The sequence below is a fragment of the Lontra canadensis genome, unplaced genomic scaffold (genome assembly GCF_010015895.1).
Source record: "Lontra canadensis isolate GAN:19392208 unplaced genomic scaffold, GSC_riverotter_1.0 scaffold1, whole genome shotgun sequence".
NCBI lineage: Eukaryota > Metazoa > Chordata > Mammalia > Carnivora > Mustelidae > Lontra > Lontra canadensis.
The window spans coordinates 66,644,492-66,661,513 of record NW_022630995.1 but is presented as its reverse complement, the minus strand read 5'-3'; the positions used below and the strand labels follow the sequence as shown (position 1 = coordinate 66,661,513).

Sequence of the window (17,022 nt, the reverse complement as noted above, 5' to 3'; positions counted from 1 at the left end):
CAGTGGGGCGACGCGGTGCGGCTGGGGGTATCTCGCGCGTCTAGCCCCGGCTCCCACGCCCTCCGAGACCGCCCGGCGCCCCCACCCGGCCCCGCCCCCTCTAATCCCCACCGCGGGCTGGGTCCGGGCGAGTCGCGGCCCCGCCTCCCGGACGCCTCAGGGGAGGGGCGTGTCCCGCGCCCGGCAAGTCGGGGCGGGCGTGGCCGGGCCGGGGTGGGCCCGAGGGCGGGCCCGAGGGCGGGGCGGCCCGGGGCCTGCCCCCACTGGCTGCCGCGCTCCAGGCCGCCCGGGCTCAGTGCACGGTGGCGGCGGCGGCGGTGGTGCGGCTCGCTGGCGCCGCGCAGTCCTGCTCCGCCGGGCGCACGGACGCACCGGTCAGCCAACGCTGCAGGCAGGGGACGCGGGCGTTGGGCCGCCGGGCCACGAGCGGAGCAAAAGCCACACGCGGCGAGTGGGCGCTAGCGGCCGCCAGGTCGGTGCGCGGGCGCGGAGGGGTCGAGGCGGGCGCGCGGCGAGGCCAGAGCGCGCGGCGGGCTCACGTCCCGAGCTGTCTCCGCGGCGGGGCCCGGCGGGGGCGCAGGCTTCCCGCTCTGGAAAGTTTGCCGCCGCCGCCGCCGCCCTGGGAGGGCTCCGCAGAAGTCAGGGAGGGAAGGGGGAGGAAGGGAGGGACCGCGGCGGGGAGGAGGCGGCCGGCGCCAGGCGGCCCGCGAGCCCAGGGCGGTGGCGGCGGGCGGGGCGGCCGGGGGTCGGCGGAGCCGGGGCGCAGGAGCCCAACCACCGCCGCTTCCGCCCCTGCGCGTCCCGGCTCCTCCTGGGTAACGAACTGCCGCCTTCTCCCGCAGTCTCCCGAGGGGCGCCCTCCTCCCGCCGATTCCCGAGCGGGGCCATGGGGGGCAGTACGCCCGCGCGCGCCGCCTGAGGACGTCGTCGCCCTCGCCCCCACTATGGGCGCCCCGGCTCGCGCCCTCGCGATCTGCGTGGTGCTGGCGGTCATGACCGGCGCCGCCTCTATGCCCCCGGGCATGGAGCCGCGCGTCTTGCGGAGAGCGGCAGGTAAGGGAGAACCCGACGGGTACCAGAGAGGGGCGTCGGGGGCCCAGGAACGGGTTGCTGGGTGCGTGGGGGCGCCGGATCGGGGTGCGCCCGAGGGTGCGTCCTGGGCTGGCCCTGCGGAACCGGTGCCCGGGTTTCTGCAGCCCTCCTAGAGCTGGCGTGGCAGTTTGTGGGGCTCCTGGAGCCTCGTGGCTACTACCCAAGTGCGGAGCTGCGGCGGGGAGCGGGACGCGACTGCGGCGTCCGCAGCCACTACCCCCCGCGGTTCCCCAGTGGGGTGCAGCCTGGCCCCGGGCAGCATCGGGAGGGCGCGGGGCTGCGTTTCCACGATTCCGCGGGCCGTCCCTGACGGAAAGTTCCTATTGTTGGTGCTTCAGTCCCAACCCGCCTCCGTCCCGGTTCATGACTTCGGCCCAAAGCGCGAGACCGCACTTTGGAGGGAGGGTGTGAGTGCGTCAGCTTGCCACCCGGGCCCTGCCCCCCCCCCCCCCAGTGGCCTGCGTGACGACGCTACATGGTCTAGTGCCTCCGCTCGCCAGCCCTGCTCTCCTGCCGGGTGGCTGAAGGTGTCTGCCCCCCGAGGGCGCGCGCCCGACTCCAGGCAGGGCGCCGGCGGGGGAGGGAGGAGAGGGCGGGGGTCTGAGGGCAGTGGAGCCGCGGACCCTAGCCAGCAGTCAAGGTCGGGTGGACGTCGGGGGTCCGCGAGGGACCAGTCCTCGGAGCGCCGGGTAGGGGAGGGAGCGGGTCGGTGCGCCAGGCTCCGCCCCGCACACGCGCCGCGGCCCTCGAGGTGCAGCGCGCGCGGCCTCCTGCCGAGCCCGCCGTGCGCTCCGGGCGGCGCCGCCCCGCACACGCGCCGCCAGACTCCCGGCTGCGCCCGGAGGAGAGGGCCTGCCCGGGGGTACAGGCGATTCCGGGGGGACAGCCGATCCCAGGCGCACAGGCGATTCCGGGGGCACAGCCGACTCCAGGGGCACAGGCGATCCCTGGGGCGCAGACAACCCCGGGGGCCGCGCGGAGTGAGGCCTTCGCCCGGTGAGCTCTCGCCCCACCCGGGCGGGACCCGAACAGCCTCTCCTTTGTACCCGGCGCGGCCACAGACCGCGCATTGATGGCGGCCGCGGCGGCCTCGCGGGGAGGTGTGAGCTGAGCGGCGGCGGGCGCGCCGTGCCAGGGAGGCGGCGGCGGCGGTCAGGACGGAGGCAGATGGCGGCCCTCCCCTCCCCGCGCCCCCGCGCTCCTTTCTACGGCGGCGGCTTCAGCCTCCCGGAACAATGTCATTTTTTTATGAATGAAATGGTCCCGGCGCTTGAATGTGTGTGTCATTCAGCGACGTGACAGAGGCCGTCGCGAGGTCAGCGCGCGCTTTTAGCGTCCTGCTCAGGCGGCCCCAGCGTCCAGGGGCGCCGAATAGGCGGTCGCGGGGGGAGCCCCGAATTAGCATTCGCATTCAGATAAAGATATTACTCCCTACGGCCGAGGAATGTCAACTAGCCCCGAGGACGGGGCGGTGGGCGGGGCTCCAGACCCTCCCGGGACCCCCTGAGGCATTCGGGGGCCGGCATGGGGGCGAGCCATCTTCCCTCTGGGAACGCACCCGATGCAGGGCCTGGGACACAGTGGCAGGAGGGACCCCGGGGCCCGGGGCCTCTTTCCTCCATTAGAGGTAGCTGCGCCCCTCCCGGAAGGAGAGCTAGTGAGACAGGTAGTGAGTGGCTAGGTCAGCGAACCTAATCCAGCTCGTGAAGTAGATGGACCAGGCCGGAAACATTCAAAGACCTCGTGAAATGTAGAGGTTCCAGCTGACATTTTACTGGGAAACATGAATCAGGAAGTCAGAGTTAGCTGGGGCGGAGGTGGGGAAAGTGGGGGCCTCTGGCCTGACCTGGGTAGCCTTCATCTCCAAATGGGGCCCAGTATTTCCTGTGAGGGGCCTGGGGGGGGCCATGCCGCCTATCCTCTGACTCCCCCCAGTCAGCAGGGGTCCTTTGGGGGTACAGGGCATTTCCCAGAAAAGCCCTGGTTGCACCCTCCCCCTCCCACCACCCCATGGGGCTGGACTTTGAGCCCCACAGCCCTCTGGGTGGTTCATTAACCTGGTTAAGCAAGAGGCTGGACTTCTGACCTCAGTCCCTGCCCCAAGCAGAGACGCACCCCTGCCCCCAGGGCCTCAGCTCCTGCTGGGGCTGGGTGTGCCCCATTTCATAACCAAAACTAAAGGGGAACAGGAGCCCCAGCAGGCCTGAGTGACTTCGAAGTAAGTAAGCAATGAGGGGAGTCTTTTCTGGACGGGATGGGAGCTCCCTGATTCCAGATCCTGCTGGGGCTCTCCTCTGGGTGCCCTCCTCCAGCCCTAGTCACTTCCCCTATTTGTGAGGACAGGTAATGGCAGAGTTCTGGAAAGGGCAGACTGGGTCATCCTGTAAGCCCACATTCACTTGCCTACCTCCAATCTCCCCCTTTTTTTTTTTCTAACTTTGTTATAAAACTTTTCAGAAAGTTTCCAGGTGGGGAAGGGGGAAGATCAGGTTTTCTCCCTTGACTTCGGGTTCCCTTTGAGACAAGCTGTTTCTCTTGGGGTATTTGAAAGCATGTAGGTCCCATACTCTGAAGTTGGAAACCTTCAGCACATGTCCAGAACTGGAACCCTTTGTTCTTGGTTCTACCCTAAACCCCAAATCTCTCGGGTGCAGCCAGCTCCAATGGCTCCTTTGAATCAGGTCTGAATTTGATGCTTGTTCTTTGGGTTGCCCCCAACCCAAGGCTCTTCTGAGGGAATGTGGTCCAGCCCCTGTGCCGTCCCTGTGCACTGGGGGGGGGCTCAACTATAGTGACCTGAATCCAGAAGTGTTTCCTCCCCGTTGAGAGTTAGGGGCTCAGCGGCAGCCCTCCCAAGTAGGCTGGCCCTGGACGGGGCCTGGTGACCTCAACGGTGATGGTTTTGGTGTCCCACCCCTGCTGTCATGTGATCCAGCCCTTCGACCGCTATGGTGGCCACCCTGGCCTTCCAGTGGGATTTCTGCCCTGTGTCCTGGAGGCCCGGGTTGGGGGGGCAGTTGAGGCACAAGGCCAGTGAGTTAGCAGAATCAGGAAGATCCTGTGACTGGGAAACAGGCCTGCAAGCACATCTGGGCTTTTCCAGGATAGAGTACCCCTTGAACTGTGCCCTTGGGCTGCCCTTGGCACACAGCGCCTGGTGGAGCCCAGACCCCGTTGGGGTGGGGGTGCCGGTGGGGGCAGACATTCCACCTGGGCCCACTTCCCTCATTGGCACATGGGTACCTGCCATGGCACACAGGACTTGGCCTCCAGCATGTGTGGGCCCCAGCACTGGCATGGGTGTGGGCAGAGCCCCTTTGTGTCAATGGAGAAAGACTCCCTCCTGGGGCTGCTGGAGGTGGGGGACTGAGCATCACGTGCCCCTGCTGCTCCCTAGGTAGAGCCCAATGGTGACCGGTTTTGTGCTCACCCGTGCCCATCGCTTTGGGCCCTGCCCATCCTTCTCTGTCCCCCTGCCTGACCCTATGCACTCAGCCACTGCTGGGTCATGACTTGGCATGGGCCTGGTGGATCAGATCCCCTGGAGGCTACCTGGGTCCAGGGGTCTCCAGCTTTGGCACTTGGGCACATCTGGGGCTGGGCCTCAGTTGATGGCAGCGTCTGTCCACCAGCGGATGGCTGGCCTAGGGGCTGCTCCGTGTCTCCCCAGTCCCATGCTGGACCAGGCTGAAGGGAATGCTGTGTGGACGGTTGACCTGCCAACGCTGCCCAGACCAAACCAGAACCAAGCACACTGTTGCCCTTGGGCCAGGGCCTGGGGCTGAGGCTGCCAGGACCAGTCTATCCTTAGCCTTCTGGGGGGTCTCAGCCAGCTCCCAGCACTGGGTGGTCCCCACAGGACATAGTAGCCAGGACTGGGGGGTCGGAGGTCAGAGTAGGAGTCCCCTGACTGGGCCCCAGGGGTGCAGACTTGAGGATACTTCAGAGACCCTCCTGGAGGGCCTGGACAGGTGGGACTGCCGGAAGTGAGTAGGCAGACTTGGGACTGTCCAGGGAGCCAGGGGCTGGTGTGGCCAGAGTGGGCAGCTGGGCCCTCGAATCTAGGCCACGCGTCAGCAGAATGACAAGTGACAGTGTAACTGACCCAGCTGGGTCTGGGGAAGGAGGCTTGGGCCGTGGGACCACCCACCCCTGTCCTGGGCCCCGAGCCCGGGCCTCCTGCCTGCACTGGGCATTGTCTGCCCCTGGCAGGGAGGCCTGGGGGTGATCGTCAGCCCCGCCAGTAGTGTGTCCCTGGATCTCAGACCTCAGCCCTTTGCAAGCTGGGCAGCTGCTGGGGAGGGAGGAGGGCCCCTGGGCTTACCCATGGATATCCACCCTTGGCGAGGATCCCCTCCCCCAACAGAGCATTGGCACGTAAGGTGGGCCACGTAAGGGCCCCTTAGCCCTGGCATCAGGGCTCCCACTCTGACCTGCTCCTGGCTGAGTCTGGACTGTCTCCCACTCCTTCCAGCTTGGGTCCTTATCCATGAAATTGGGGGGGGTCCAGGTCCCCTTAACCCGCTGGCCGATGAGACACTGCTGGCTAGACACAGTACCCTCTCTGTATGAGTTTTTTCTTGCTGTGTGTTTAGTGTAGTGCTGACCTGTGACTCACACGCATGACACTCCTTCCTAAGTCAGGGTCCGGGTGTTCCATGACCCTGAGCGCCCCAACCCCGGGCTGGCCCCTGAGGTCACCGGCCCACAGCAAATGCTGCTCTGGGAGGTTCGGCCCATGCTGCCCAGACATGGTGGGTCTGTTCTCTGGTCCAGAAGTGCTTTTGCCACCAAGGGGAGAGATGGGAGTGTTAAGTGGGACCCCTGCCCGTACCCTGTCTGTCCTGCCTTGAGCCTCCATTTCAGGCTAGAAGGCAGAGGTCTGTGGAGGACTGCCTGCCGACTGCCTGGTTTTGAATGGCCTGTGAGCTCAGGGTGCAGTTTGCATTTCTGAGTAGTTGGGAAAACGCAGAGGAAGAGTAACACTTCAGGATGCTTTGCCCTGGGAATTCTTGGTGTCCATCAGGACGGTCTGGCAGGAATGCAGCAGAACCTGCTTTATCATGTGTCATTCGCATCAGTGCCCCCACGGTCTAGGGGTCCTCGGGGCGCACCCCCTGTTGGCAGGGCTGGATGTCACCATCCCCAGCCCTCTGCAGGACACATTGCAGGATTATGGGCTCTGGACGCAGAGCCTCTGGGCCCCAGATGCCCCCGCCACAGCCTCCGCTACATGTCTGGGCGGTGGGCCTGCCATGGTGCCTCGGCAGGGGGCGCCCAGGATTCCTGTTTTGGGGGCGCCTGCCTTAGGGTCCTCCATCTCCTCCACAGAGGCCCCAGGGCCTGAGCCCGGCCAGCAGGAACAGCTGGTCTTTGGCAGCGGGGACACCGTGGAGCTGAGCTGTCATGCGCCTGCTGGTGGTCCCACAGGACCCAGCGTCTGGGTCAAGGACGGCGTGGGCCTGGTACCTTCAGACCGCGTCCTGCTGGGGCCTCAGTGGCTGCAGGTGCTCAACGCGTCCCACGAGGACTCAGGGGCCTACAGCTGCCGGCAGCGGCTCACGCACCGTGTGCTTTCCCACTTCAGTGTGCGAGTGACGGGTGAGTGCCCGCCGGGCTCCCCCAGGCTCACTGCATGGCCTTGGGAGGGTGCGGGCTCTCCTGGGCTCACCCCATGACCGTGAAGGCATGTGGGCTCCCCTAGTCTCACCCTATGGCCATGGCGGAGCGGGGTGGGGGGTGTGATGGGTGAGTGGCTGCGAGGTCAGGGGTTGGGACCGTGTTCCCACAGCATCCCACATTGAGCATCTTGGTGGTCATTGGTAGAGAAGGGAGCCCCCAGAGACTCAGGAGGGGTGGCAGGCACCGGGGAGTAGGCATTGGGTGCTTGCCTGTCAGGGGGCTGACTCCTGCGCACTCTATTGCCTGAATTTCAGATGCTCCGTCCTCTGGAGATGATGAAGATGGGGAGGACGAGGCTGAGGATACAGGTGAGCCCAGATTGCAGGCATGCAGGGCTGGCCAGGGGTGGGGATCTGCCTTCCCAGGGGTGGGCCTGCTTCCTAGGTGCCAAGCCCTACACTGTCATCGGGCAGGTGGGAGACCGAGGCCTGGGGGCCACCTCCTCAAGGCCATGCCGAGAGTCGGGTCCCCTCAGTGTGGCGGCCCTGAGCTCTGGGTGGCAGCAGCGGGGGCTGTAAGGCTTTGGGTGCGGTGGCCCAGGCCAGATGTGTCTTTGGCAGGGCTGCCGTGGGGCCGTCGGCCTGGGACGTTAGGGGCATGGGGAGTGGGAGCAGAGGGTGGCTGTGGGCTCCAGGGACCAAGCTTTGGACATGTGCTCAATGTAAACGGGAGGCTGTTGCATTTGCTGGGTGTGGGGGCTGCAGGTGTAGGGAGCAGGCGGGTGACGGCACGCAGGGGATTAAGCCTGTCCGTCACAGAGGGGCTGGTTAGGGGCGGTGGGCTGTCTGTTTTTGGAGGAGCCAAGTTTGAGAAGCTGACAGATGTGGAACAGGGGTGGGAGGCCCTGCGGGGTTCAGTGGGCAAAGAGGTGAGGGGGAGCCAGCCAGGGATGCGGGCCTGGGTGGGGATGTGGGAGGGGAGTGGTCCTGGCAGAGAGCCAGGCCCCCCAGGCTGTAGGTTGGCTCCACCTTGGGTGTGCGCAAGGCCAGAGGCATGAAAGGGCCCTTCCTAAGAAGCTGCTAGGTTTCCTCTCTTTTCCCTTTTTTCCTTTGGCTGCCAGTAGTTCAGAGCCAAACTCCAGGCCCACCTGGACCCCCCCCAGGACCCCCAGCCACGCCAGGCCGTGCTGGTGCCCCCTCCCCCATTAGCCGGTGGGTTCAGCAGCTCTGAGGGTTGCTGGCAGGGCCGCTCTCCACAGGCACTGTCTAGCAGCGCTGAGCTACCATGGTCTCAGCCTGCCGGTCACCCGTCCCTGTCCCGTCTGTCCCTGGAGGGCTCCCTGCTTGGGCCTCGGCACCCTCCTCTGCCAGGTGGCTGTGTTGAAGGCAACAGGGCAGAGGTGCGGGTGAAAGGGGTGTCTCTCCCCTGTCCTAGGGGATGCTGGTCCAACCTCCCATGGCAGGAAGGCAGCCTGCATCCCAGCAACAAGGAAGGATGGAAACCAGTTAGGGTGGGGACGGGGTGGTGAAAACCAGGAGACTGGCAGGGCCTCTCAGATGCTGTGTCACCATTTCCACTCCCCCTGCCCGTCAGGCCCTAGCGTGCTCTAGAGGGTGACTCCAGGTCTCAAGGGTTCTAGTAGACACCTGGCCATCTGTGAGATTCTGGGCTCTGCACCTTCCTGGCTTCCAGGTCCTGGCCTTGCTCGTCGGTCCGGCTGGGCTCTGTGGCCTGGGCTGACCTGGTTCTGTAGCCTGCCGGGGCTGTGCCTCAGTGGACTGGCTCCAAATGTGCCTCCCTGGGTGGGTGGGTGGTCCCCCGGGAGGTACCGCTGTGTCTTGAAGGCTCCTCGGTCAGGGTGTATTGTTCTGGACCCTTGGGCCCCCGTGGCTGGGCGGGTGCTTGGGGGAGGTGGCCAGGGCAGGGAAGGGATGCGTGTCTCGGCTTTGAGAATGCCAGGAGGTGAGGTTGGAGCTGTCGGCAGCCTCGTCCAGCTGAGGCAGCAGGCCTCAGAAGTCTGACACTCTGTGCTCAGGAGGGGACGCTGAGGCTGGAGGCATGGGCAGCCTGGTGGCCTCCGAAGGGGAGGGTCAGACGGGCCTCTGCCCCCGCCCTGGGCATGGCTGGCAAGTGCCCCTCTGTCAGCAGGGGCTCCTTATTGGACGCGGCCCGAGCGGATGGACAAGAAGCTGCTAGCGGTGCCAGCCGCCAATACTGTGCGCTTCCGCTGCCCGGCCGCCGGCAACCCCACGCCATCCATCTCCTGGCTGAAGAACGGCAAGGAGTTCCGAGGCGAGCACCGCATCGGGGGCATCAAGGTGGGCCTGCTGGTGGGTGGTGTTGGCCAGTGGGGGTTGGGCCACCATTCCTCACCTGCACACCTGCCCACAGCTACGACACCAGCAGTGGAGCCTGGTCATGGAGAGCGTGGTGCCCTCGGACCGCGGGAACTATACGTGTGTTGTGCAGAACAAGTTCGGCAGCATCCAGCAGACCTACACCCTGGACGTGCTGGGTGAGGCTCTGGGCTGGGGCGGGGGGTCTGGTGGTTTAGGGCCGGGCCGCCCCTGAGCCCCATCTGACCCCCCAGAGCGCTCGCCGCACCGGCCCATCCTGCAGGCCGGGCTGCCTGCCAACCAGACGGCTGTGCTGGGCAGCGACGTGGAGTTCCACTGCAAGGTGTACAGTGACGCGCAGCCCCACATCCAGTGGCTCAAGCACGTGGAGGTGAACGGCAGCAAAGTTGGGCCCGACGGCACCCCGTATGTCACCGTGCTCAAGGTGAGTGCCGCCCCGAGCTGGGTGCTGGCAGGGCTGTGGGCTCCTGCTCAGGGCGCTGGGCCTGGCCCACCCCGTGGCCAGGGGCCGGAAGGCATCCCAGCAGGGAGGCCCGTTGGGTCACGGGTGTTGGGGGGGCTCGGCATCCGACCAGTTGGGGAGAAGCGGTAGGGTGGGTGGGGGTTGGCTTGGGAGTCTGGGCCCAGTCCCGGCACGTGAGGCAGGCAGTGCGTGGCCCTGTGGTGAGTCCTCAGTTTTCCTGTCTGCTCTACGGGCTGGCCTCATCCCTGGAGGCGGGCGTGCATATAGTGCCCTGGGCCAGGCTCAAGCTCCAGGCCCTGTGGCAGGCAGGTGGCCACTGAACCCTTGGGGCATGGCCCACTCTGGGACCCAAGGTGTAGGCCACCATGCCTCGCACCTGATTCGGCGCTGTCTGCACGCACAGAGCACAGCTCGTGTCCACCTACCTCCCTCGGCCCCCACTTTGTTCCCATGGCCCCGAGTTGGGATGGTTGCGACACTGTCAGCCCAGAAAGAAACATCTGTTGCTCGTGAGGGTGGAGAGCAGGCACTTGGGCTGAGAGCAGAAGTGCAGACCCGAACGCAAAGGCCGCCATGGCCCCGTCAGGCAAGATCTCAACACACCCCGGAACAGAGCCAGGCCCCGGCGGGACCCTGGGGTAGGCAGGCAGAGGGCCAGCCCTGGAGGGCCTGTGCTCTGGGCTGAAGTTGGGGGACAGGCCGAAGGCACATCCTGAGAAACCATGGCCCACCACTGGGAAGTGCTTCCATGACCTCCTCCAGGCAGCCTTCCTGCCTGGCATAGCCTGGCCCACCCCCTCCGTTCCTTGAGTGCCACCCCCGTGGCGGGGTCTGCTCCAGGCCCTGCGCCCGCATGGCCACTCTGTGCCCAGCCGAGCTGCCGAGGACGCACCTAAGCCGGGTCTCTTGTCCCCGCAGTCCTGGATCAGTGAGAGTGTGGAGGCCGACGCACGCCTCCGCCTGGCCAATGTGTCCGAGCGTGATGGGGGCGAGTACCTCTGTCGAGCCTCCAATTTCATAGGCGTGGCTGAGAAGGCCTTTTGGCTGCGTGTTCACGGGCCCCAAGCAGGTAACAACTCTGTCCCACGCTGTCTGGCACGCCGAGCTCCAGCTCCGACGCCCTGGCCATGCGCCCACCTGCACGCCCCCATCCTGCTCACTCCCTGCCCCGTGGCTCACGCTGTGCTCCTGACATAGCCACGTCTGCGATGTGGGTGCCACTGGCCTCCATGTGACCATGTGCTTCAAGCCCCTGTGGCCTGTGCTGACCCCGCCTGTGCTCCCACTGCACTCCCAGGAGGCCATCAGCCCCTGTAGAGGCTGTGCCCCTCTGTGAGCTTCTGCCCCGTCCCCGCCCTGCGTGTGTGCGTACGTGCACACGTGTGTGTGTGCACGTGCATGTGTGTGTCTCTCTTGCCCACGCTCTCTCGCCTGCTCTCGTGACCTCTGCCCCTGGCTCTCCCACCTGCGTCCTTCCTGTCGGTCTGTTGGTCAGTCCATCCACTCAGCTGCCCACCCATGCTCCTCAATCGCACCCCCTGTGTGCTCGCTAACCTTGCATGCTGCGTGGGTGCAGCTTGCTGCTGGCCGCACGCCTGGCGCTCACCTGGGACAGAGGACTCGCCGGTGGAGGGACTGGCTTCGGGCTCTGTGTGGACGCACGAGGCAGAAGACCCCTGGCGCCGTGGCCGTGGTCGTGGTGGTGGTGGCAGCGGCGTTTTCCTTGCAGCCTGGCTGGATCGTCACCGCGTGGACTCTGGCCGTGGTGCCCATGGGAGGTGCTGGCGCTCGCCTATCGCGCTCTGTTCTCTCTTTGTAGACGGCGGGCGCTAACACCACCGACAAGGAGCTAGAGGTTCTGTCCTTGCGCAATGTCACCTTTGAGGACGCTGGGGAGTACACGTGTCTGGCGGGCAATTCTATCGGGTTTTCCCATCACTCTGCGTGGCTGGTGGTGCTGCCAGGTACTGGCTCCTGCTGCTGCTTGCTCTGTCCCTGTCCTCTTGGGCTCGCTGGCTTGGGACACTCCACGGCTGCCAGGGACAGGCAGGGGACCCCGTGGCCCGTGGCCAGCTTACTCCACGGAGTGCTCATGCAGGTCCAATGGCGGGCATGGGAACGGAGCTGACACACCGTGTCTTGGCTCAGGGTCCCTCCCCTGGAGCCCCCCGTTCTCAGCCAGGTCCCCAACAGCCTAGGTGGTAGCATTGGCGTCTTCCTGGGTGGTGGGTGTATGTGCTGCTGGCTCTGCTGGGCTCCTCCGCTCCTGGGCGTCCCTCTGCTGACCCAGCATCTCTGACCGCAGGGCCCTTGGTACACCCCCCCTGGGGTCTGAGCCCCTTTCCCCACTCCCACTGTGTCTCTGGCTCAGGCCCAGGGCGGCTCGTGGGGGCTCCCGTGCAGCTGGGCCAGGCCTGCAACGCCCATGTCTTTGCAGCTGAGGAGGAGCTGGTGGAGGCTGGTGAGGCTGGCAGCGTGTATGCGGGCATCCTCAGCTACGGGGTGGGCTTCCTCCTCTTCATCCTGGTGGTGGCGGCCGTCACTCTCTGCCGCCTGCGCGCGCCCCCGAAGAAGGGCCTGGGCTCGCCCGCCGTGCACAAGGTCTCCCGCTTCCCACTCAAGCGACAGGTAACAGAAAGTAGATACCAGGTTCCGAGCTGCCTGGCCTCCCAGACCCTCCATGGCCACGTCTCCTGGGCTGCTGAGCTCAGGGACACCCTGCAGTGTCTGGGGACTGGGGCCCACGTGGGGACGCGGGTGTGTGTGGCGGCTGAGGCAACCCCACCCTTGTCTTTGCCATCCCCTGGGTCACTTTGTCTTCACATAGCACTATGTGGAGCTTGGACAGCCCCCCCTAAGCCCTGGCCAGCCCTGCCCATGCAGAGAGAGCCGCAGCCTCACCGTCCCCAGCCCCCCCACCAACCCTGCCATGGTTTGGCCCTGTGGCACCAACCTGTCCCTGCCGACCCAAGCAGGTGTCCTTGGAGTCCAACTCGTCCATGAACTCCAACACACCCCTGGTACGCATCGCCAGGCTGTCCTCAGGGGAAGGCCCCGCGCTGGCCAATGTCTCCGAGCTGGAGTTGCCTGCTGACCCCAAGTGGGAGCTGTCCAGGGCCCGGTCAGTGGTGGCGATGGGACCTTGTGTGCCGGGGCCAGGGGCACATATAGGGTGCAGCCTTGCAGTGGGGGAGGAGGGATCCCTCAGAAGCCTGATTGGATTCTAGTCAGAGGCAGGTGGGAATCAGCTCCCTACATAGGGTGGCCACCACTGGACGTGGTGCTGGGGCCAGAGAAGGCTGGGCCAGGGACCCTGCAGGCGGGGGGCACCCCTGCACAGTGCTCCATCTGGAGGGCCCCACACAGTAAGAGGCTGGAGGGCCAGCGTTTTCCATCCTCATGAGCAAGGTTGTAGGGGCACATATAGAGGGCTTCCTGGAGGCAGTGGCACCGAGCCTCTGAAACGGCCTGGGACAGAGCCTGGAGCAGGCGGCGTGCTCATGGCTTCCCATCTCTGCTGCCAGGCTGACCCTAGGCAAGCCACTTGGGGAGGGATGCTTCGGCCAGGTGGTCATGGCGGAGGCCATTGGCATCGACAAGGACAGGGCTGCCCGGCCCGTCACTGTGGCAGTGAAGATGCTCAAAGGTGAGGGAGGGGTGGGCTGTGGTGGGAGGGTCCTGTTGGGGCTGGAGCAGCAGTCCCTAAGGCGGCCTCCCTGCTTTACAGATGATGCCACGGATAAGGACCTATCGGATCTGGTGTCTGAGATGGAGATGATGAAGATGATCGGCCGCCACAAGAACATCATCAACCTGCTGGGGGCCTGCACCCAGGGTGGTAGGTGCCGTGGCGGGGGCAGGGGGCTCGCGGCCCGTTGGGGGAACCTTCTCTGAGGCTCCTGTGCCCCCAGGACCCCTGTACGTGCTAGTGGAGTACGCGGCCAAGGGTAACCTGCGAGAGTACCTGCGGGCACGGCGGCCCCCGGGCCTGGACTACTCCTTTGACACCTGCGGGCCGCCCGGGGAGCAGCTCACCTGCAAGGACCTGGTGTCCTGCGCCTACCAGGTGGCCCGGGGCATGGAGTACCTGGCCTCCCAGAAGGTAAGCGGGGGTGGGAGGGCAGGCACAGGCCCCTCGGCCAGTGGGGGCCCCGTGGGAGCCTCAACCCCCCCCACCCTCCCCCAGTGCATCCACAGGGACCTGGCCGCCCGCAATGTGCTGGTGACCGAGGACAATGTAATGAAGATAGCGGACTTCGGCCTGGCCCGTGATGTGCACAACCTGGACTACTACAAGAAGACCACCAACGTGAGCCTGGCTAAAAGCAGGGGTCGGTCGGGTGGGGGGCTAGGGAGGGCTCCCCCTGCCCATAGGAGGGCCCCTGACCCAGCGTGCCCCCTTCCCCCGCCCAGGGCCGGCTGCCTGTGAAGTGGATGGCACCTGAGGCCTTGTTTGACCGGGTCTACACCCACCAGAGTGACGTGTATGTAGTCTCCTAGATCCCGAGGAGGGCCAGGGGTTGGGAGCTGCAGGGGACGTGGGATTGTGTCAAGGGGACGCAGGACACCGTTGGGAGCCTCCTGGGCCCTGGCCCGTCACCCCTGCGCTCCGCTGGGGGCCTGCTCAGGGAGGCAGGCTGACCGTCCTGTGCTCACCACCAGCTGGTCCTTTGGTGTCCTTCTCTGGGAGATCTTCACCCTGGGGGGCTCACCATACCCCGGCATCCCCGTGGAGGAACTCTTCAAGCTGTTGAAGGAGGGTCACCGCATGGACAAGCCGGCCAACTGCACACATGACCTGTGAGTGTCCCCGCTCGCTGTCTGCAGCTGGCAGAGTTCCCAGGGGGCGCAGGCAGGGCTGGGGGCAGGCTGGGAGCCTTTCCCAGCTGCCCACCCCCCCCCACCGCAGGTACATGATTATGCGGGAATGCTGGCATGCTGTGCCCTCCCAGAGGCCCACCTTCAAGCAGTTGGTGGAGGACCTGGACCGTATCCTTACTGTGACGTCCACAGATGTGAGTGCCGCCCCTTCCCCCTGCCCGTGCTGTGTGGGGGACGTGGCACTGACCTCCACCCTCCCACAGGAGTACTTGGACCTGTCTGTGCCTTTTGAGCAGTACTCGCCAGGCGGCCAGGACACCCCGAGCTCCAGCTCCTCGGGGGACGACTCTGTGTTTGCCCACGACCTGCTGCCTCCGGCCCCTACCAGCAGCGGGGGCCTGCGGACGTGAAGGGCCAGCGGCCTGCAGGCCGAGCCCCCACCACTGTTGAGAGTGGACACCAGCTCCCCCCCCATCCCGTGCTGCTGGTGGCATGCTGTCGACCACTGGGGCCCCTTTGCCTGGGCCCGAGCCTGGGACAGACAGACAATGGACAGACACTTGTGTGTGTGTGTGTGTGTGTGTGTGTGTGTGCGCGTGCACATGTGTGTGTGGGTGTGAGTCTTGAGGCCCCCGGCACAGGGATCCCTGGGGTGCCCACCCTGCTGTACAGTGACCTCCTGGCCACCAGCGCCAGCAGCACCAGGGGGACAAATGTAGAATGTAAAGGGGTTCCTCCAGGAGCTTCTCAGGACAGGGAACCGGGCCCCTTCCCCAGGCTCCCTTCCTCCCACATCCGTTGCCTCCCAAGGGCCGGGTTGGGGGGGTGCGGCCAGGCTCTGGCATGCAGTGTGGACCAAGGCCCCTAGGGCTGAGCCTGCGGGGTAGCCCCTATGCGGCAGGCCCCCGCCCTTCGCCACCTTGTGCCTGGGGATGCATGGGAGCAAACCCCCCCCCCCCCCCCCGCCGCCAGCCTGCCCCATGTCCCACCCTGGTTCCTTGGAGGCTAAATTACGGGTACCTGAAGGCAGGAGCCTTTACCTTCTCTCCGAGAGGTTCATTCCAGAAATGAGTGTACATTTATATAAATAGAATCCATGTGTCGGATACATACATGCCTATATATATGCATATCTATATGGAAGAAAGGCTGGTGTGGCCGGCACAGGACCCCGGGGGCCCAGGGAGCCTCCCCGAGGGATTTGCTGTGGAGACAAGCGCAGACACCAGCACACCACGGGGTGGCTTTTCTGACAGTTTTGTTTTAAAAATTGTACCTGGACCTGTATATTTGTAAAGCTATTTATCGATTGCCCAGAACCCCTGACCCCCACCCCACACTCATAGTGTTGAGATAGCCGCATGGCACAGAGGTTTCAGTTTTAACTTATTAACCGCGGAGAAGGGACCACAGGGTTGTGATCGTGCCGGGCGTGGCTTGCCGCCCCCCGAAACCCAGCCAGTTCCTTTGTGCCCTCAAGGGTTGTTCATAGTTTGAGGTGATTCTAGTGAGGTGTTTTGTTTCCTTTGGCCTTCTTTTGCAAGGGAATTAGATTTCTATAGGGTTTTTCTTTAGGAGATTTATTTTTGGGGACTTCAAAGCAAGCTGGTATTTTCCTCCAACTTCTAATTGCCATGTGCTCCGGGTGGGGAGGTGGCTTCCGGTGGGGGCCAACCCTGCACACAGGCTTCAATGTTATTAGATGTTACAAGTTTATATATATCTATATATATAATTTATTGAGTTTTTACAAGATGTATTTGCTGTAGACTTAACACTTCTTGCGCAATGCTTCTAGACTTTATAGCCCGGACTGCCACCTTTCAAAGCTTGCAAGAGAAAGCAGTGAATTCAGTTTTGTTACTTTTTGTACTGTCAATGGCCCAAATTTGGGGGCCTTTTTTTTGCTCATGAGCTGGCCAACCGGGCAGTGGTTCAGGGTGGTCTTTGTTCTCAGGGGCCCCCCCTCCTCTGCCTTATGGGAGCCAAAGGTGTTGGCCCAAACTGGCAGATGTGCTTTCCAGAAAATAAACGGAGTCAACTGGTTCCTGTCCTGGTTCTGTGCCTTGTTGTTTCCGGCCCTCTGGAACCCTAGGCAGTTCAGCGTCCCTAATGTCCACCTGGGACAGGTCCTGTCATCTGCCCTCCCCACCCCAAGGAGGTAGGGGTCCCCAGCTGCTGGCAGAGACTGGGACTGGCTGCCTGGGGTCACAAGCCCAGGTTCTGGCTAGGACAGGATGATCCTGGGCAAAGCCAGGGTGCGGATGAGGATGGTCCGCTGTGTGCAGCTGCATGGGGGTCCAACCTCAGGGCCATGTGTGGTCTTCACTGTCTGAGGTCCCCAAGGGCAGGGAATGGTGACAAGGGGGTGTCTAGGGAATTGGCAGTGAGAGCATCCTGGGGTGTGGCTGAGCAAGGAGGAAGGCAGGTCCTGCCAAGCCCCATGGCTGCCCCCAGCTCCTGGAATCTAGGTAGGCTCTGGGGGTCCTGTGCAGACACCTGCAGCGGCTTCTGAGGCTTCCCTCCCCCCTGCACACCCCACTTGCTGGCATCTGCGGTTACCTGGGGAGAAGAAGCTGGTTTCTAGCTGAGTTCCCCTCATGGAGCCACATGTCAGCAAAGCTTTCACCTGGCCCCTGATTCAGCCAGACCCAGGGAGAGTGCTGT

The 17,022-nt window shown here is 64.5% G+C and overlaps 1 protein-coding gene across 10 annotated transcripts; it reads left to right on the top strand.

Annotated features, from left to right (window-relative positions):
* The first annotated feature begins 296 nt into the window (after window positions 1-296).
* FGFR3 (fibroblast growth factor receptor 3) lies at window positions 297-14,948 on the top strand. Of its 10 annotated transcripts, none has more exons than XM_032856473.1 (18): window positions 297-472; window positions 843-1,053; window positions 6,424-6,693; window positions 7,029-7,082; window positions 8,863-9,032; window positions 9,106-9,229; window positions 9,305-9,495; window positions 11,354-11,498; window positions 11,972-12,162; window positions 12,510-12,655; window positions 13,059-13,180; window positions 13,262-13,372; window positions 13,446-13,636; window positions 13,721-13,843; window positions 13,948-14,018; window positions 14,197-14,334; window positions 14,444-14,549; window positions 14,619-14,948. In XM_032856473.1, exons 2-18 carry the CDS (start codon window positions 945-947, stop codon window positions 14,763-14,765), a joined length of 2,409 nt encoding a protein of 802 aa, XP_032712364.1. In that variant the 5' UTR covers window positions 297-472; window positions 843-944; the 3' UTR covers window positions 14,766-14,948. The 10 variants fall into 10 exon arrangements, with proteins under 10 accessions (XP_032712364.1, XP_032712347.1, XP_032712337.1 ...); XM_032856456.1 differs by having other exon boundaries at window positions 12,507-12,655; XM_032856446.1 differs by lacking the exon at window positions 11,354-11,498 and adding an exon at window positions 10,453-10,603.
* The last annotated feature ends 2,074 nt before the right edge of the window (window positions 14,949-17,022 follow it).

Excerpts from the sequence above, each read along its gene's own strand:
- FGFR3 (XM_032856411.1), top strand. The coding sequence starts at position 945 with ATGGGCGCCCCGGCTCGCGCCCTCGCGATCTGCGTGGTGCTGGCGGTC. Across the intron at positions 9,033-9,105 it reads ACCGCATCGGGGGCATCAAG|CTACGACACCAGCAGTGGAG; the intron begins GTGGGCCTGCTG and ends ACCTGCCCACAG. Across the intron at positions 14,550-14,618 it reads TTACTGTGACGTCCACAGAT|GAGTACTTGGACCTGTCTGT; the intron begins GTGAGTGCCGCC and ends ACCCTCCCACAG.